The 16,889-nt window shown below is 48.6% G+C and overlaps 1 protein-coding gene across 1 annotated transcript; it reads left to right on the top strand.

Moving 5' to 3' along the window:
• The first annotated feature begins 12,847 nt into the window (after positions 1-12,847).
• On the top strand, positions 12,848-13,786 carry LOC120390740 (olfactory receptor 52B2-like). Its single transcript, XM_039513586.1, has one exon. It carries the CDS (start codon positions 12,929-12,931, stop codon positions 13,784-13,786), a length of 858 nt encoding a protein of 285 aa, XP_039369520.1. The 5' UTR covers positions 12,848-12,928.
• The last annotated feature ends 3,103 nt before the right edge of the window (positions 13,787-16,889 follow it).

The raw sequence follows: 16,889 nt of genomic DNA, 5'->3' as shown, positions 1-16,889 counted from the left end.
CACATGCATGCAAATAGGATGCATATATTCAGTAGATCAGAACCTTCACAGAGATATGTTACACGGCATATGTAGCTGTAGTGGGCTGGTTACCCACTCCTGCCCTTCGGGGTGGAAAACAGCCCAGAAGAGGGCTGTGGCTGCAGCAAGAAGCCTGGGCTGATTGGGGAAAGTAGGCTCAGCTGGTGCCAAGCCCCAATCGGGCCCAGCTGGCCCCTATAAGACGCAGTGAGCCAGGAGCCCAGTCAGTCTCCCTCTGCCTGTAGAGGGAGGAGGCCTGGCTGCAGGGAGCTAGACACAGGGTACCTGAGTGGAGGAGGGCTGGGGAAAGGCAGAGGAGCTGGGGAGCTCCAGCCTGGAAAGCTCCAGGCTGTGGCCTAGCACAGGGTAACAGATACTGGGGGTTGCAGGGGGCAACCCAGGGGTAGGCCAAGGCAGCAGGTCCAAACCCAACCTTGCCAGTGATGAGTGGCTGATGCTGGAGTCTGCCCCAGGGCGTGGGGGCTAGATGATGACTGGCAGCAGCCTTATACTGAGGTGAGGTGGGAATAGTGGATGAGAGTTCTCAGGGGCGAGGAGACCCTAAGACTGAGAGAGAAGGGGACAGCACCCCAGCTAACAGGGCACTGTGTCTGGGAGGGACACGGGGGCCAAGCGGTAGTGGATCTCCAGCCTGCAGAGGGCGCTGCAGGCTGGAAATCGAGCTAATTCCCTGAGAGACCAGCAGGAGGCACCGCAGGGGTGAGTCCACACCCTTACAGTAGCATAAAACATATTCCAGTTATGTCATAATATATATTCATAAGCATATTCCCATAAAGCATTATGGGGTGCAACATCACAGTCCCCATATCCATGTGAAGAGCAAAACCACAACAGCTCAACTAAAATTAAAATATATACCCCCCCAAGCGCCCAATCTCTGCACCTGGCCTCACCTCAGCCACCCCCAGGCATGTGCCCACTTCCCAGATGCTGTGTCTGGCTGGTCTGCATAGACTCAGTCACGGATGGTCTCTCCCTACCTGTATGTCAAGTATCAGAGGGGCAGCCATGTTAGTCTGGATCTGTAAAAGCAGCAAAGAATCCTGTGGCACCTTATGGACTAACAGACGTTTGGGAGCATGAGCTTTCGTGGGTGAATACCCACTTCGTCGGATCCTGGCACATGATGGGCACTACCCCAGTGACATGTTACCCAGCCACTGTACACAAAAGGTAACAGAAGGGTCATTCACCTGAGAGGGCTGGGGCCTCCCCATCATTATGCGCTCTGCTTTCCAAACTGGGCGTCACTCTTATCCCCAAGGGGAATCAGTGCTTGAGAGGGAGGCCTATTCACAGGGATACACCTTGCCCTTGGACCTGAAACTGATCTCCAATGGTAGGATGTTCTCCCAGGCTCTGGGGGGTTAACTCTGGTTTCTGCTCACTGTGGCACCACCAGTGCTCCTGGTGTCACCGTGTCACGGCTGGGATGTGGGCAGTCAGACCCAGTGTTAAAAGCAGAAATCGGGCCAGGACAGATCCCAAGAGGTCAGAGTCCAAGATAGGCCAGAGGGCAAAGTGAGAATCGAGCATCAGAAAGAAATCAGGGTCAGGGTACCAGGAGATCAGAGGCAGGAGACAAACTTGAGAGCAGAACCCCGGATCAATAAATGGAGTCAGGCGGGGTCAGGATACCAGGACGTCAAGCTGGGGGAGGAAGTAGGAGCCACATGGCAGAGTCCAGAGCAGGGTGGATCCCAGTTCCGAGGACAACTTCCCGTTTCTGCGCTGGGTTTCTTTAGGACAGTGGTTCTCAAACTTTTGCATTCGTGACCTCTTTCACATAGCAAGCTGTGGACTAAGCAGGACCCACAGCATCCTGCCAAGCAGATTCCAGGACTGGGGTCCTCTATAGGGTTTCACCTTCTGGCCTAGCAACGGCTGGCAGGTTCATAGAATCATAGAATCTCAGGGTTGGAAGGGACCTCAGGAGGTCATCTAGTCCAACCCCCTGCTCAAAGCAGGACCAAACACAACTAAATCATCCCAGCCAAGGCTTTGTCAAGCCTGACCTTAAAAAAAAAAAAAGTACTAGCACCTCAGTCACTGTAGACCCACTTTAAGACCTGTGGTTTCTCATGCCCAGACAGTAATGGAGGCAGAGTCAAACAGGCCGATGGCAGCCTTCACTCCTGGTGCCCTTTACTATTGCTGCTGATCAAATCTGTGAAGAGAAGACAAATTCTCTGACTCAGCCCCTCGCTGACAGAAGTGATCAGGACAGCCCACCTGACCCGGAATGCCTACAGGACATTACCCAGTGATAATCCTAGACGTGTAGGACAGGAAGGGGTCCTCAGTGAGTCATCTAGTCCAGTTCCCTAAACTCAAAGCAGGAGGAAGTGATCACTAGACCATCCCTGCCAGGTGCGGGTCTAATGTTGTTCCTAAGACGTGCCAATGATTTTTTAAAAGTGTCAGCAGGTCAACTTTGCACCTTGGTAGAGGAACATGGGAACCACCAGATTGGATCAGAGCCGGGTCCATCGAGCCCAGTAGCCTGTCTCCAGCATTGGCCAGCACCAGATGCTTCAGAAGAAGCTGTGAGAATCTCTCATGAGGGGATATGGGATAATCTTCCCCTCACACCCTGCATCCCATCCTTATCTCTAACAGAGATTGGCTTAAACCCCAAGCCATGGGGGTCACTCTCCTTTACAAAAATGTGTGTGGTCATTAGGTCTGGTAACTCTGGATATTTTTGATACCCAGCTAAATGCCCAATCCCCTTTTTCATGTTGCTAAGGTCTTGACCTCATTTAATCCTGCAGCAGTGAGTTCCACAGTTTAATTATGTGTTGTAGATAAAATTATTTCCTTGTATCGGTTTTTATTTGTCATATTTGACTTTCCGTGCATGTCCCTTGTTCTTCTGTAATGAGAAGAAGAGCAGCTCCTGATTTCTCCGCTCTATCCCGTCTACTGTCTTACATATACACATAGAGCGAGACAAGCTGGGGGTGGCGGGAAATATCTTTTATTGGACCAACTTCTGGTGGAGAGCGGGACAAGCTTTCGAGCTACATAGAGCAGTTCTTCAGGTGTGGGAAAGGTACTGAGAGTGTCCCAGCTAAATACAAGGTGGAACAGACAGTTTAGCATGAGCAGTTCACACCTACTCAAAGGGACCATTCATGGTGAACAGGCCGACAGAAGTTGGTCCAGGAAAAGATATTCCCTCCCATACCTTGTCTCTGTAATATCCCGGGACGGACAGGGCTACAGTGACACGGCACACACACAAATAGGTTTTCAGGATGGTTGGACTAAGTGAGACTAAAGACGGTCTCTATAAAAATGACTGATGGCTCTCAGGGGTGCCAGGACTGTGAGTCACCTCGTTACCCCCTGACTCAGTGAGAGGGCTTCTCTCTTGTGCTGGCTGGGACACCACCTGCCCATCAGCCACTCAGGCACCTTCCTCTGGGCTAGGCCAGCCCTGACGTCTCCTCACAGGTTAACAATAAGGGCACCTCTGCTTCTGAGCCCCTGTGAATCATTCCCCTGCGACATCCAGCCCCTCACACTGGCTACTCAGAGAAATCCAGAATCTCTGCCCCAAAAGGAGCAGCGTATCCCAGTTTACCAGAGTTGCTGTAAATCACCACTCCTATATTACACACGGTGCATGTGAGCACTTATAATAAAATAAAAGTTGGTTTAATTAAGAAGAATGGAGAATTAACTAGAAACGAGAGAGAGGTGGGAACAAATGGTTCCAATAGAACATCACGAAATGAGAGCTTGGGTCAATGGTTTCCTTTCCTAGTTAATAAAGTAGGTTCCTCCTTCCCAAAGTTTAGTCTGTTGCAGAGCTGGATAGTTTCACAAGAACCGGGAACCAATTTTTCATGAGAACATCCCCTCACTCCAAGATGTCTCCTCAGTGAAAGGATCCAGAGGGCCTCTCCCCACTCTGTGCTATCCTGAAAGAGTCTTTTGTCTCTGTTCACAGGCAGGACAACCCTCTCTGTTGTCATGTTCCTTCATTGTTTGCATTTGTCTCTGATGGTTTTCCATTGATAATCTTGGGGTGGATCAAGGCTGGAGAACTGAGCTTGGCATTACATACTGGCTAACCAGGATGGGGTGACGACGCCCTCCTGGAATGGCCATCACCTAGACACGCTATGCCATGGTGACTATCTTCTACTTCAAGTCCATAAAGCTCACTGTCAATAGCAATATGTTATTCCTTAACTATTACCCAGGCATGCCTTTTGCATTGGTTATGAAGCTTGACAAATTACAAGCTTTCTGCACACACCTTACATGCTACTCTTTATGGGTCAATATTCCGCAGACTTGTGTGTGGTGTAGTGAGTTTTTCAGGCCTGAGACAAGACCTGTTTGCAAGGAAGAGGGAACTCTTTGCCAGGGCCTCAATGTCAGAAGCACCTTTCTAAATAACATACAAAAGGAGAAATGATCAGATCAAACAAGTGAGAGGAGGAAAGGGTTAATTCTCTGCTGCTCTTCACCACCTGAGCCAGTCTCAGAGGCAGGTCCCTGGGGCTCCGTGCTGGCTCTGAGCCCCCACTGGGATTCCCAAGGCAGCAGTATAAATATCCCTCTACCTCAGCCCCCGTCAGTGCAGATTCCCTGCCGCCTGCAGCTCCCTGACCCAGTCACAGGCAGAGATTTCTCCTCTCCAGCTGGGGCCAGAGCCTGGTGAGTTGTTTGCATGGATTGAATCTGTGAAGGGGCGAATGGAAACACATGAAACCTAGGAAATGTTTGAACTGGGGTTACATGGAACTGCAGGGGCAGGACAGAAGCCCATGGATGTGTCCCACTGGGGTTGGGAGGACCAGTGGGTCTGGGTGGGGTGAAGGGGCAAAGCAGGGAGAGGACAGCCAGAGGAGGAGCATGTAAGGGTCTGATAGGTTGGCTGAAGAGGTGACACATAAATGGCCACTGCCTGTCCATACTCACCAGCCACTGCAGCACTCAGCCAGTGACCATGGGAGGAGAGTGGGGCCCTGCTGGCCTTTTTTTTTTTTTTTTTTTTAAATTGGAGATATACCTATCTCCTTGAAAGGTCAGTGAGTCCAGCCCGCTGCCTTCACTTGCATGACCAATTTTTGCCCCAGATCCCTAAGTGGCCCCTTCAAGTGTTGAACTCACGACCCTGGGATTAGCAGACCAATGCTCAAACCACTAAGCTATCCAGACAGCACATAGTGGGGGTTGAGCTGATGGACCAGCAGAAGGAGCATCTTCGCCCCGCCACCAGTCTTACACACCCACCCCCATCGTCACCCACTGGACCTCCCCACTCACCGCTGGTAGGCGGGCATCTGGGAAGCAGGGGTCTGGCCAGCAGCAGGACCTGCCATACTGATGGGGGGAGAGAGAAAAAATACAAGACACTTTTCCTGTTTTTAAGAAAAAGTTGGGACACCTGCAGGAGGGCTTAAATACAGGACTGTCCCTTTAAAAAGGGGACGTCTGGTCCCCCTACACCTACTGCAGCTGTAGTTCTCTGGAGCAGAGCTACCAGCTCGGCCAGGCTGAAAATGCTGCGTCCGCGCAGCTGCACCGCTGTGGTGAGTTAGTGGAGATGCTCTGCGCTGATGGGGGAGAGCTCCCCGGTAGCATAGTTAATCCTCCTACATGTCTGTGTAACTATGGCAGTCAGGAGTAACCCTGAGCAACGTAGCTATCCCAATATAGGTCTGTGTTGTGGACCAGACCTTAACTGAGATTGACTTCACATAGTCAAATCCCGGAAAAACTTGCAACTTTACTCAGGTGAATATTTTCATAAAAGTCAATGGGAATTGCTCGTGAATGAGTTCACTCTTGGGCTTGAGTGTTGGTCGGGTCAAGGCCTCACAGCCAGAAGGTTCCAGCAGGGGGATTGTGAATGAAAGAAGTTCTGCTCTCACCCCATTATAAACTGGGAGTGACTCTGCAGCAGTGAGTATGAAACCAAGGTAAGGGCCAGAAGAACCAGTCGTGTGGCTGCTTTAAATCACTTTCACAGTCACCGCTGGAGCCCTCAGGGTGACTGCAGCAAACGTGTGACGGAGACATTCTGCTGTGGACAGCAACACCAGGAGGGCCACCCTGCTTCACCTGGGGCCAGAACCATCCGAACCATCTTCCCTCTTCTGGAATGGAGACGTTCTGTAGCAGGAGAATTGAAATGGTTCCCAGTTGGGGAGCGTTACCTAATGGTCATGACTGAAACTCCTGACTGCCAAGGGGGTTGTGGGGAGGGGAGCCTGGGCCCTCCCACTATACCGGGCTCCGAACCAGGGCCCTTTATGCTACTAGCAGTCTGGCTGTCCTCCCTGGGCCTCTTCCTCTCGTCCACCATCCCTGGGGTCACCTTAGTCCAAGGTTTTTCCCTTGGTGGGGAAACCCAAACACCAGTGGTTAAGAGGGGGTTACCTGGCTCCTTGCTCAATTTGGAACACGTAGGGCTGGAGAGACGGGTACCAGCGCATCAGGCGGTTTTGTGTCCTTCATGGCGTTTAGCCATCTTAACAGAACAGGGTCAGTGATGAGCTTGAATGGGTTTCCCAATCCCAGGAGATCGTATTGGAGAGCGTCTATGGGCCGTTTCACTGCCAGGCCCTCCTTCTCTGTGACAGAGTAGACTCGTTCTTGTGGGAACAGCTTGCGGCTCAAATAGAGAACTGGGTGTTCCTCCTCCTTTATTTCCCAAGATAAAACAGTGCCCTGTCCCATATCAGAAGCACCTGTCTGCAAAATTGATTCTTTGGAGAAGTCCAGACTCAATAGGACCGGTTCTGTACAGAGGCGTTCTTTCAATTCTTGAAAGGCCTTTTCACAGGCCTCAGACCAGTGCACGTTCTTGGGGCTGTCGTTTGTGATGAGATCTGTGAGAGAGGCTGCGATTGTCAAGCACATCGGTACAAACTCAAGGTAGTAGCAAGCAAGTCCCAAAAAACTCCTGACCTGCTTCTTGGTGGTAGGGCATGGGGTGTCTTTGAGGGCCTGGACTTTATCTATCAGGGGCTGGATCTGGCCTTTCCCAAAAAATGTATCCCAGGTAGGTGGTTTCTTCTTTCTCTATTTTACATTTTGCAGGGTTTGCTGTTAGTCCAGTCTGTCGCGGGGAACAGAGCATGGCCGCCGCCTGAGCCAGTTGTTCTTCCCAGGTTCCGCTGTAGGTGACCACATCATCTAAATAGGCTGCAGCATTCGAGTCATGGAGCTGCAACACCTGGCCCATGAGGCGTTGGAACATCGCGTGCGCTTCATGGAGTCCAAAGGTCATAGTTCAAAACTGGTAGAGGCCAAATGGAGTGGCAAAGGTGTTTCTTTCATGCGATTCTGGTGTGAGTGGGATTTGCCAATACCAGGGCTGTCAATTTATCACAGTTAACTCACGCGATTAACTTAAAAAAATGAATCGCAATTAAACGCATTTTTAATCACACTGTTAAATAATAGAATATCAACTGCAATTTATTAAATATTTTGGATGTTTTTCCACATTTTCCAATATATTGATTTCAATTACAATACAGATTACAAAGTGTACAGTGCTCACTTTATATTATTTTTATTACAAATATTTGCACTGTAAAAGTGGTAAACAAAAGAAATAGTATTTTTCAATTCATCTCATACAAGTACTGCAGTGCAATCTCTTTATTGTGAAGTGCAACTTACAAATGTAGATTTTTTGTTGTTACATAACTGCACTCAAAAACCAAAAAAAGTAAAATTTTAGAGCCTAAAAGTCCACACCGTCCTACTTCTTGTTCAGCCAATTGTTCAGACAAACAAGTGGGTTTACATTTATGGGACATAATGCTGCCCGCTTCTTATTTACAATGTCACCTGAAAGTGAGAATATGCGTTCTCATGCCACTTTTGTAGCTGGTATTGCAATGTATTTATGTGCCAGATAGGCTAAACATTCATGGCCACCATTCCAGAGGAAATGCTTCCATGCTGATGATGCTTGTTAAAAAATAATATGTTAATTAAATTTGTGACTGATCTCCTTGGGGGAGAATTGTATGTCCCCTGCTCTGTGTTTTACCCACATTCTGCCATATATTTCATGTTATAGCAGTCTGGGATGATGACCCCACATGTTGTTTGTTTTAAGAACACTTTCACTTCCGATTTGACAAAACACAAAGAAGGTATCAATGTGAGCTTTCTAAAAATATCTACAGCACTCAACCCAAGGTTTAAGAATCTGAAGTGCCTTCGAAAATCTGATTGGGATGGGGTGAGGTGCATGCTTTTAGAAGTATTAAAAGAGCAATGCTCTAATGTGGAAACTACAGAGCCCAAACCGCCAGTGGTTTGAGCAGTGGCCTGCTAAACCCACAGTTGTGAGTTCAATCCTTGAAGGGGCCACTTAGGGATCTGGGTCAAAAATTGGTCCTGCTAGTGAAGGCAGGGGGCTGGACTTGATGATGCTTCAAGGTTCCTTCCAGTTCTAGGAGATTGGTATATCTCCTATTATTATTATATTAAAAAAGAAAATCAACCTTCTTGTGGTGCATCTGACTCAGATGATGAAAATGAACACGTTTTGATCTGCACTGCTTTGGATTGTTATCGAGCAGAACCCATCATCTGTATGGATGCATGTCCCCTGGAATGGTGTTTGAAGCATGAAGGGACTCATGAATCTTTAGCACATCTGGCACGTAAATATCTTGCGAAGCTGCTACAAAAATGCCAGGCGAATGCCTGTTCTCACTTTCACATGATATTGTAAACAAGAAGCTGGCCACATTATCTCCTGCAAATGTAAACAAACTTGTTTGTCTGAGCGATTGGCTGAACAAGAAATAGGACTGAGTGGACTTGTAGGCTCTAAAGTTTTACATTACTTTATTTTTAATGCATTTTTTGTACATAATTCTACATTTGTAAATTCAACTTTCAGGATAAAGCGATTGCACTGTAGTACTTATATTAAGTGAATTGAAAAATACTATTCCTTTAATTTTTACAGTGCAAATATTTATAATAAAAATAAACAGAAAGTGAGCACCGTATACTTTGTATTCTGTGTTGTAATTGAAATCAATATATTTGAAAACGTGGAAAACATTCAAAAATATTTATATAAATAGTATTCTATTATTGTTTAACAGTGTGTATAATTGTGATATTTTTTTTAATCACTTGACAGCCCTAGCCAATACCTCTTTGTTAAATCTAAGGTTGTGATATGCTGAGCTTCTCCCACCTGGTCTAGTAGTTCATCCACATGGGGCATGGGGTAGGCGTCAAATTAGGAAATCGCATTAACCTTCCTGAAGTCAATGCAGAACCAATCAGTGCCGTCCAGCTTTGGGACTAATACAACAGGGCTTTGCCACTTGCTGCGGGTTTCCTCAATGATCCCAAGCTCCAACATGGTCTGGGCTTCCTGTTTTACCACCTCACACACGTTCCAGGGAAGTGCCCAGAGATTCTTCTGGACAGTCTGTCCAGGTTCAGTCTGGATGTGGTGGTGCGTGAGGTGGGTCCTTCCTGGCTGGGATGAAAACAGGTGTAGGCTGTTCACTAGGCTTTCACTAGGCTCTACACCTGGGCGCTTTGTTCAGGGCGAAGTTGTTTCCCCCCCCATATAGCCTCTTGGGACAGAGCATAAGGCATGTGTGACCCCAGTTCTGGTACTAGAGAGTACGGGGCGATGAATAAGGTTTCTTGTTCTTTCCTCGCCTTCAGCGTGTTGATGTGATAGACCTGGGTGGGCTTCCATTTGTCAGGCTGTCTAACCTAATAATTCACTGGCCCAACTCGGTGTACAGTTTCATAGGGACCTTTCCACTTGGCCAGTAGTTTAGACTCCATACGCAAGAGCAGAAGGAGGACCCGATCGCCTGGCTTGAAAGTGCGTACCCGTGCTCCCTTGTTAGAGGAGCCTTCCAGGGTCTCTTGGGCAGTGAGGAGGTTGTCTTTAGCCAAATCTCCCAAAGTCTCAAGTCTCCCTCTGAGTCTCAACACATATTGTAGGACATTCTGAGTTGTCGTAGTTTGTCCTTCCCACATCTTCTGGACCAGGTCGAGGATTCCCCAGGACCATCTCTCATACAAGAGCTCGAATGGAGAGAAGCTCATAGAGGATTGTGGGATTTCCCAAATGGCAAACGGCGGGGGGTGGGAATCAGTTGATGCCAGTGATGCAGGTCTTCTGGCATAAATCTTTTCAGAATCTGCTTCAGGGTTCGGTTGAAGGGTTCAACCAGGACATCCGTTTGTAGGTGAGAAACTGAGGTATGGAGGCTCCTTATTTTCAGAAGATCACAGACCTGTTTCATCAAGCAGGATGTAAAGTTCGTGCCTTGGTCGGTGAGAATCTCCTTGGGAACTCGTACACGAGCAAAGACTGTCAATAGTTCTGTGGCAATCGTCTTTACATTGGTGTTACATAGTGAGATTGCCTCAGGATAGCGAGTAGCATAATCGACTATCACAAATAGGTGTTTGTATCCAGCAGCACTTTTCTCCAGGGAACCGACAAAATCTATACCAATGCATTCAAAGGGGACATTGTTAACCGGGAGAGGGATGAGGGGGCTTTCACCCCACCTTTGGGCCCGACTAGCTGCCATTCAGGGCAGGAGTTGCAGAAGTTTTTAACTTCTTGATGTACGCCAGTCAGGGACAAAGAGTTGTGAATTGATTTCCCCTATCCAATGGTCCTTTTCCAGCCAAAATAGTCATTCCTCCTGGAGCTCAAGGTGGGGGTATTCAGCAGCCCAGTGGGGATCTACAACATCGCCCTTAACCACTTGGAGTTGTTCATATGCATGGCTCAAGGTCTCATCTTCCCTCTGGTTCTTCACAAAATCAGTCTCTCGGGTCAGTAACTCCCTCTACCGGAGCGGGATTTATACCATCTTCTCCCTAGGAGGATCTTCCTGCAACACTTCGTCTTGGCTGGAACCCCCCTACCCAGGATCCTGCTCCTCGCCTACTCCAGCCAGTGTCACGGGCTGAGGTTCCCTGCCTACCCTGTCTCTCTCAGGCACTTCCTCCAGGTTCTCGGGATCGGCTCTACATCCCTTCTATATGTCGGAGAAGTACTCCCAATCCCAAGATAACAGAGTATGCTACGGTTGAGGCTAGCCCTACTAGAGGGGGTTTGTGTTCTTCCTATGTTGACCTCAACCCAGGCACTGGGATAGGGCTTAATATCCCCATGAATGCACTGCAGGAGGATGGTCTCCCCGGGAGCTTCAGGGTTGGGGACCAAGTCGTCCTGGACTAGGGTTTGCCAACACCCAGAGATTACTAGACTTATTATCTTGGTCCCATTTATTTGTACCAGAATAGTTACCTTTTCTGGGGTGCGCTCCTGGACATGGCTCTCTGCCATCCATATTTGCCTATCTCTGCACTTCATATAGGAGCATTCCTGATAATGGTGGCCCTGATGCCCACAGGCGAAATAGACTCCCATGGTTGCCCTGGAGCTTCTGGTTGGGAACAGGGCCTCTGGGTATGTCTTCCCCCAGATGCTTGGCCCCCTTGCCCTTCCTGGCCTTTGGGCGGGGAAGTCCCTTGGGAACCCCAGGTTCTATGCTCGGGCTGAGGTCGGAAGGCCTAGGGCTTCTCCTGGGCTCCCAGCCCCTGGCTTGAGGGCTGGTTGGGCTCCTGGTAGGCTGGGGACTTGGGGAGCACCCTGTCTAGATTTTGTCTCCTCTAATTGGCTTCCCCCTTCTGTCAGGGCTTCTCTTTGGCGTCAAACAATGGCTCAGATGGGCAAGTTAGAGCTGTCTCAGCTGCCAGTTAGCTTTCCATCAGTTGCATGGCGTCGGTAAGTGACTCTGGTCAATATCTCAGCACCCAGTCCCTACTCCAGTTTGGGAGGATTTGGGCAAACTGCTACACCAGGATGAGTTCCACCACCCATACTCCGGTCTGCTCCTCTGACTTTAGCCACCTCCAACATAGGTTTTGCAGTTTCTGAGTGATAACCCAGGGTCGGGCCCCTGGAGGGTACCTCTGGTAGAAGGTCTCCTCAGTAATGTTGAGGTAGTCCAAGATGGCCGCTCTGACATGAGGGTAGTCTTGGAAGCTCTCTGCATCCAGTCCTTGGTATGCGGCCTGCACTGGCCCTGTCAGGTGGGGCACCAGCAGGATGGGCTGCTGGTCAGGGAGCCATTAGGCAGCCATCAGCACCCACTCAAGTGTTGTCAGAAAAGCCTTAGGGTCATCCTCAAGGCCCACCTTCTTGAGCTTCATGACTACCGGCAGGTCTCCAGGGCTTGGTCCCTGGCACCCTGATGGAGAAGCTCTGGGGGACCCCTGGGGCTGCATTAATGCCACAACTCATTGAACTGACCTGTTGCTGGGCCCCTAAGTCAGTTGCTCTTACTGGGCGGCCATTTGCTGCAGGAGCTGTTGCTCTTACTACTGTTGCGCTGCCTGCTGATGCTGTTTCTCAGTCATCCACTTCAGCAACTGTTCCGACTCCATCTCCGCTGGCCCACCAGCCCATATTATTCTACATCAGGCGGTTTGGCCACGGAGGTCAGTCTGTCTCCCCTTATCGCAGGAGTGAGGCTGGCTGAGCCCAAAATACTCCCTCAACCCCTTGTTGCCTAGTGTGAGACTTGTACACCTCATCACAAGAGTGTTTCTGGGTTTATGGTCACACACAACAGGCAGTTGTCACACAATGAAGTTTTTGATGGTATCTTTGATTCCCTCAACAAATACATTCCAGTCCTAGCTGACACTTAATTTCTCCCTGATTTTCTCTTTTTCTGTTAGTTACTGGAAACTGAATAGAAGATCATTGTGATGGTACATGATGCCAGCTGACAATCACACTGTTTTTGACCCTGCAACTTACATCCTGACCGGCATCCCGGGTACAGAGGAGTCTTATGTCTGGATCTCCATCTCCTTCTGTCTGATGTACGTTGTGACACTTTTTGGGAACTCTCTCCTACTATTCATCATACTAACAGAACAAAGCCTCCATGAGCCCATGTATCTATTCATGTCCATGCTGGTTGCTGCTGATCTGCTGTTATCTACCACTACAGTGCCCAAGATGCTGGCTATATTCTGGTTTAGAGCGGGGGAAATTTCTTTTGCTGCCTGCCTGACGCAGATGTTCTTCATCCATGTCAGTTTTATGGCCGAGTCGGCCATTCTGCTGGCCATGGCGTTTGATCGGTACGTTGCCATCTGTGACCCATTGAGATACACCATCTTACTAACCAAGTCTGTGATCGGGAAGATGGGGCTGGCAGTTGTCACAAGAAGTTTCTGTACAATTTTCCCTCTCGTCTTTCTTGTGAAGCGGCTGAATTTCTGCAGAACCAACCTCCTGCCTCACAACTATTGTGACTACATGGCCATGGCCCGGCTGGCTTGCGACGACATCACAGTCCACGTCTGGTATGGCGTAGCTGTGGCTATTTTTATAATCAGCTTGGATGCTGTGCTCATTGCTGTATCTTATGGACTGATCCTCAGGGCCGTCTTCCGGCTCCCCTCCAAGGACGCCCGGCTCAAGGCTCTCCACACCTGCAGCTCCCATGTCTGTGTCATACTGATGTTCTACGTGTCGTCCGTTTTCTCCTCTTTAGCACACCAGTTTAGGAACATCATCCCAGGTTATATTGTCAACCTATTGGCCAACTTCTATGTGCTCATTCCCCCCATGTTAAACCCCATTGTTTATGGGGTGACAACAAAAGAGGTCCTGAAACGGGTGATCAACGTCTTTTATCGATGCTGGAGCAGAAGCTCCATGCCGAGCTAAAGGAGCAACAAAAAATGCTTTGGGACTTGGAAATTAAAGCCAGGTTTTCACTGGAACTATGTACTTCCACTGTGTGAGCTCGAAAGCTGGTCTCTCTGATCAACAGAATTTGGGTCCAATGAAAGCTATTTACTCCCCCACTTTGTCTCTCTAATATCCTGGGACCGACAGGGCTACAACAGCACCGCTCACTTCCACAAAAGGCAGCCAGACTAAATGAGTCTCTGTTCTAAGATGAAGGTAAACAACAAAACAAGAAAGCACAAATGTAAAATCACCCTGCGAGAGAGCACGGCAATAACTTTTCATGGCAATGGAAAGCAGCAGCCAAGGAAGACATGTCATACACCATGGGAAGTGCACTGTGCTGCACATTGGAAGACAGGGGCTCTAGTCTTGGTTCTCCCTCCAACCTGCTGTGTCACCTTGGGAGAGTTTCTTTCCTCCTCAGTTTCCTCATTGGCAAATGAGCACACTTTGGGGCCAGCATGGAAGTCAGGATCCAGTCTCCTCAAGGAGACAGCGCAGGGATTGCATGGCCCTTCTCCGCACAGCCCAGAACCTGAGCAGGGGTGGCTTTGACTGTGCCATCATGGGCCTCCTCAACCTGGAGATCCACCCCATGAGGATATGGCTCGGGCAGCACAGACCCCCACAGACCACCCCACAGCAAACCTGGTGATTCATAATGTTTAAGGCCAGACGGAACCACAGTCTGACCTCCTGTATAACACAGGCCCTAGAATTATACCCAGTCATCCCTGTATTGAACCCAATAACTTGTTTTTAGTTACAGCAACTTCCTGCTCAAACTCCTAAATCCTTCTCAGGGTCTCAGCTTTGCCGGACTCAGTCCCCCATTCCGTAGCCAAGGCCTGCATCCCACGGGCCTTGTGTTTGGCTACCTTACGGTACATTTTGCATGGATGGGCCCGGCTTCCCCAGGTTGATCTCGCTCTGTTCCCTACCTAGCTGGGTTTGTGGGCATGGCTGGCAGGAGAGAGATCAGGGGGTGCTGTGGCCTGGTTCAGTGGGCAAGGGGCTCATTTGCACGTGCTCTCTGGTTCCCCCCAGCCATGGGAAAAGGAGAGTATAATCCTGTGTCTGCGATAGATTTGTTTCACCCCATGCTAAAAGCATGTTTTGCCACTGCGGATAACCTGCCAATTCCTCCTGGGGCTTGGAAGCTTGTTTAACCTGCTAACATAAAAAATGCTGCAGGAATATTTGTTTTCCTTTTTACCCACCTTCCATTAAGAACATAAGCACATAAGAACGGCCGTACTGGGTCAGACCAAAGGTCCATCTACCCAGTATCCTGTCTGCTGACAGTGGCCAATGCCAGGTGCCCCAGAGGGGATGAACAGAACAGGGAATCATCACATGATCCATCCCATGTTGCACATTCCCAGTTTCTGGCGAACAGAGGCTGGGGACACCATCCCTACCCATCATGGCTAAAAGCCATTGACGGACCTGTCCTCTATGAGTTTATCTAGTTCCTTTTTTATCCACTTCCTTATTTACTTTTTCAACACCAGTCATGATTTCATAGGCCTCTATCATGTCCGCCCTGAGTCTTCTCTTTTCCAAGCTGAAAGGTCCCTGTCTTATTACTCTCTCCTCATACGGCAGCTGTTGAGAAGAAATGTCTCCGAAAAGCAAAGAACAGCCTGTACGGGGTCAGACCACCTGTTCATCTAGTCCAGCATCCTGTCTCCAGCAGTGGCTTATACCACAGATTCAGGGGGGTGAATAGGATAGGGCAGTTATAGAGTGATTCATCCCCTGTCCTCCCGCCCCAGCTTCTGTCGTTCAGAGGTTTAGAGTCAGCCTGACCGTCTTGGTTAATAGCCATTGATGGATCGATCCTCCATGGACTGATCTAATTCTTTTTTGATCCCAGTTATACATGTGGCTAGTTCTGTTTTGAACCCAGCTGTACTTTTGGCCATCACTACAGCCCCAGCAATGAGTTCCACAGGATACCTCTGTGTTGCATGAAAAGATACGTCCTCCTGTTTGTATTAAATCTGCTGCCTATTAAATTCACCAGGTAACCCCTGGTTTTTGAATTGTGTGAAAAAGTAAATAACATTTCTCTATTCACTTTCTCCACACCGGTCATGATTTTATAGACCTCTGTCATATTCCTCCTTAGTCGTCCCTTTGCTAAGATGAACAGTCCAAATCTTTTTAGTCTCTCCTCACATGGAAACCATTCTAGACCCTTAATCACCTTTGTTGCCCTTCTCTGACCTTTTCCAGATGATACATGTCCTTTTTGAGATGGGGAAACCAGAACTGCACACGCTATTGAAGGTGTGGCTGTACCATGGATTTATATAGTGGCAGTATAATATTTTCTATCCATTTCCTAATGGTTCTTAACGATCTATTAGCCTTTTTGACCACTGCTGTGCACAGAGCAGAAGTTTTCAGAGAACTGTCCACGGTGACTCCAAAATCTCTTTTTTGGGTGTTATCAGCTAATCAAGACCCCATCCTTCTACATGTGTAGTTGGGATTATATTTTCTAGCGTGCATCATTTTGCACTTATCAGTGCTGAATTTCATCGGCCATTTTGTTGCCCAGTCACCCTGTTTTGTGAGATCCTTGTGTAACCAATCACAGTCTGCTTTGGACTTAACTATCTTGAATAATTTGAATAATCTTGACATGCATCCGACGAAGTGGGTATACATCCACGAAAGCTCATGCTCCAGTACGTCTGTTAGTCTGTAAGGTGCCACAGGACTCTTTGCTGCTTTTACAGATCCAGACTAACACAGCTACCCCTCTGATACTTGAATAATTTTGTATCCCCTGCAAATGTTGCCACTTCACTGCCTTTCCCTGATCATTAGTGAATATGTTGAATAGGACTGATCCCAGTACAGACCCTTGGGGGACCCCGCTGTTTACCTCCCTCCATTGTGAAGACTAACCATTTATTCCTACCCTTTGTTTCCTCTCTTTAACCAATTATTGACCCATGAGAGGACCTTCCCTCTTATCCCATGACAGGTTACTTTCCTGAACAGTCTTTGCTGAGGGACCTTGTCAAAGGCTTTCTGAAAGTCCAAGTGCACTATAGCCACT

This window comes from Mauremys reevesii, linkage group 1, assembly GCF_016161935.1.
Source record: "Mauremys reevesii isolate NIE-2019 linkage group 1, ASM1616193v1, whole genome shotgun sequence".
NCBI classification, from domain to species: domain Eukaryota; kingdom Metazoa; phylum Chordata; order Testudines; family Geoemydidae; genus Mauremys; species Mauremys reevesii.
This window is presented reverse-complemented; position numbering and strand designations above follow the sequence as displayed.

Excerpts from the sequence above, each read along its gene's own strand:
- LOC120390740 (XM_039513586.1), top strand. The coding sequence starts at position 12,929 with ATGTACGTTGTGACACTTTTTGGGAACTCTCTCCTACTATTCATCATA.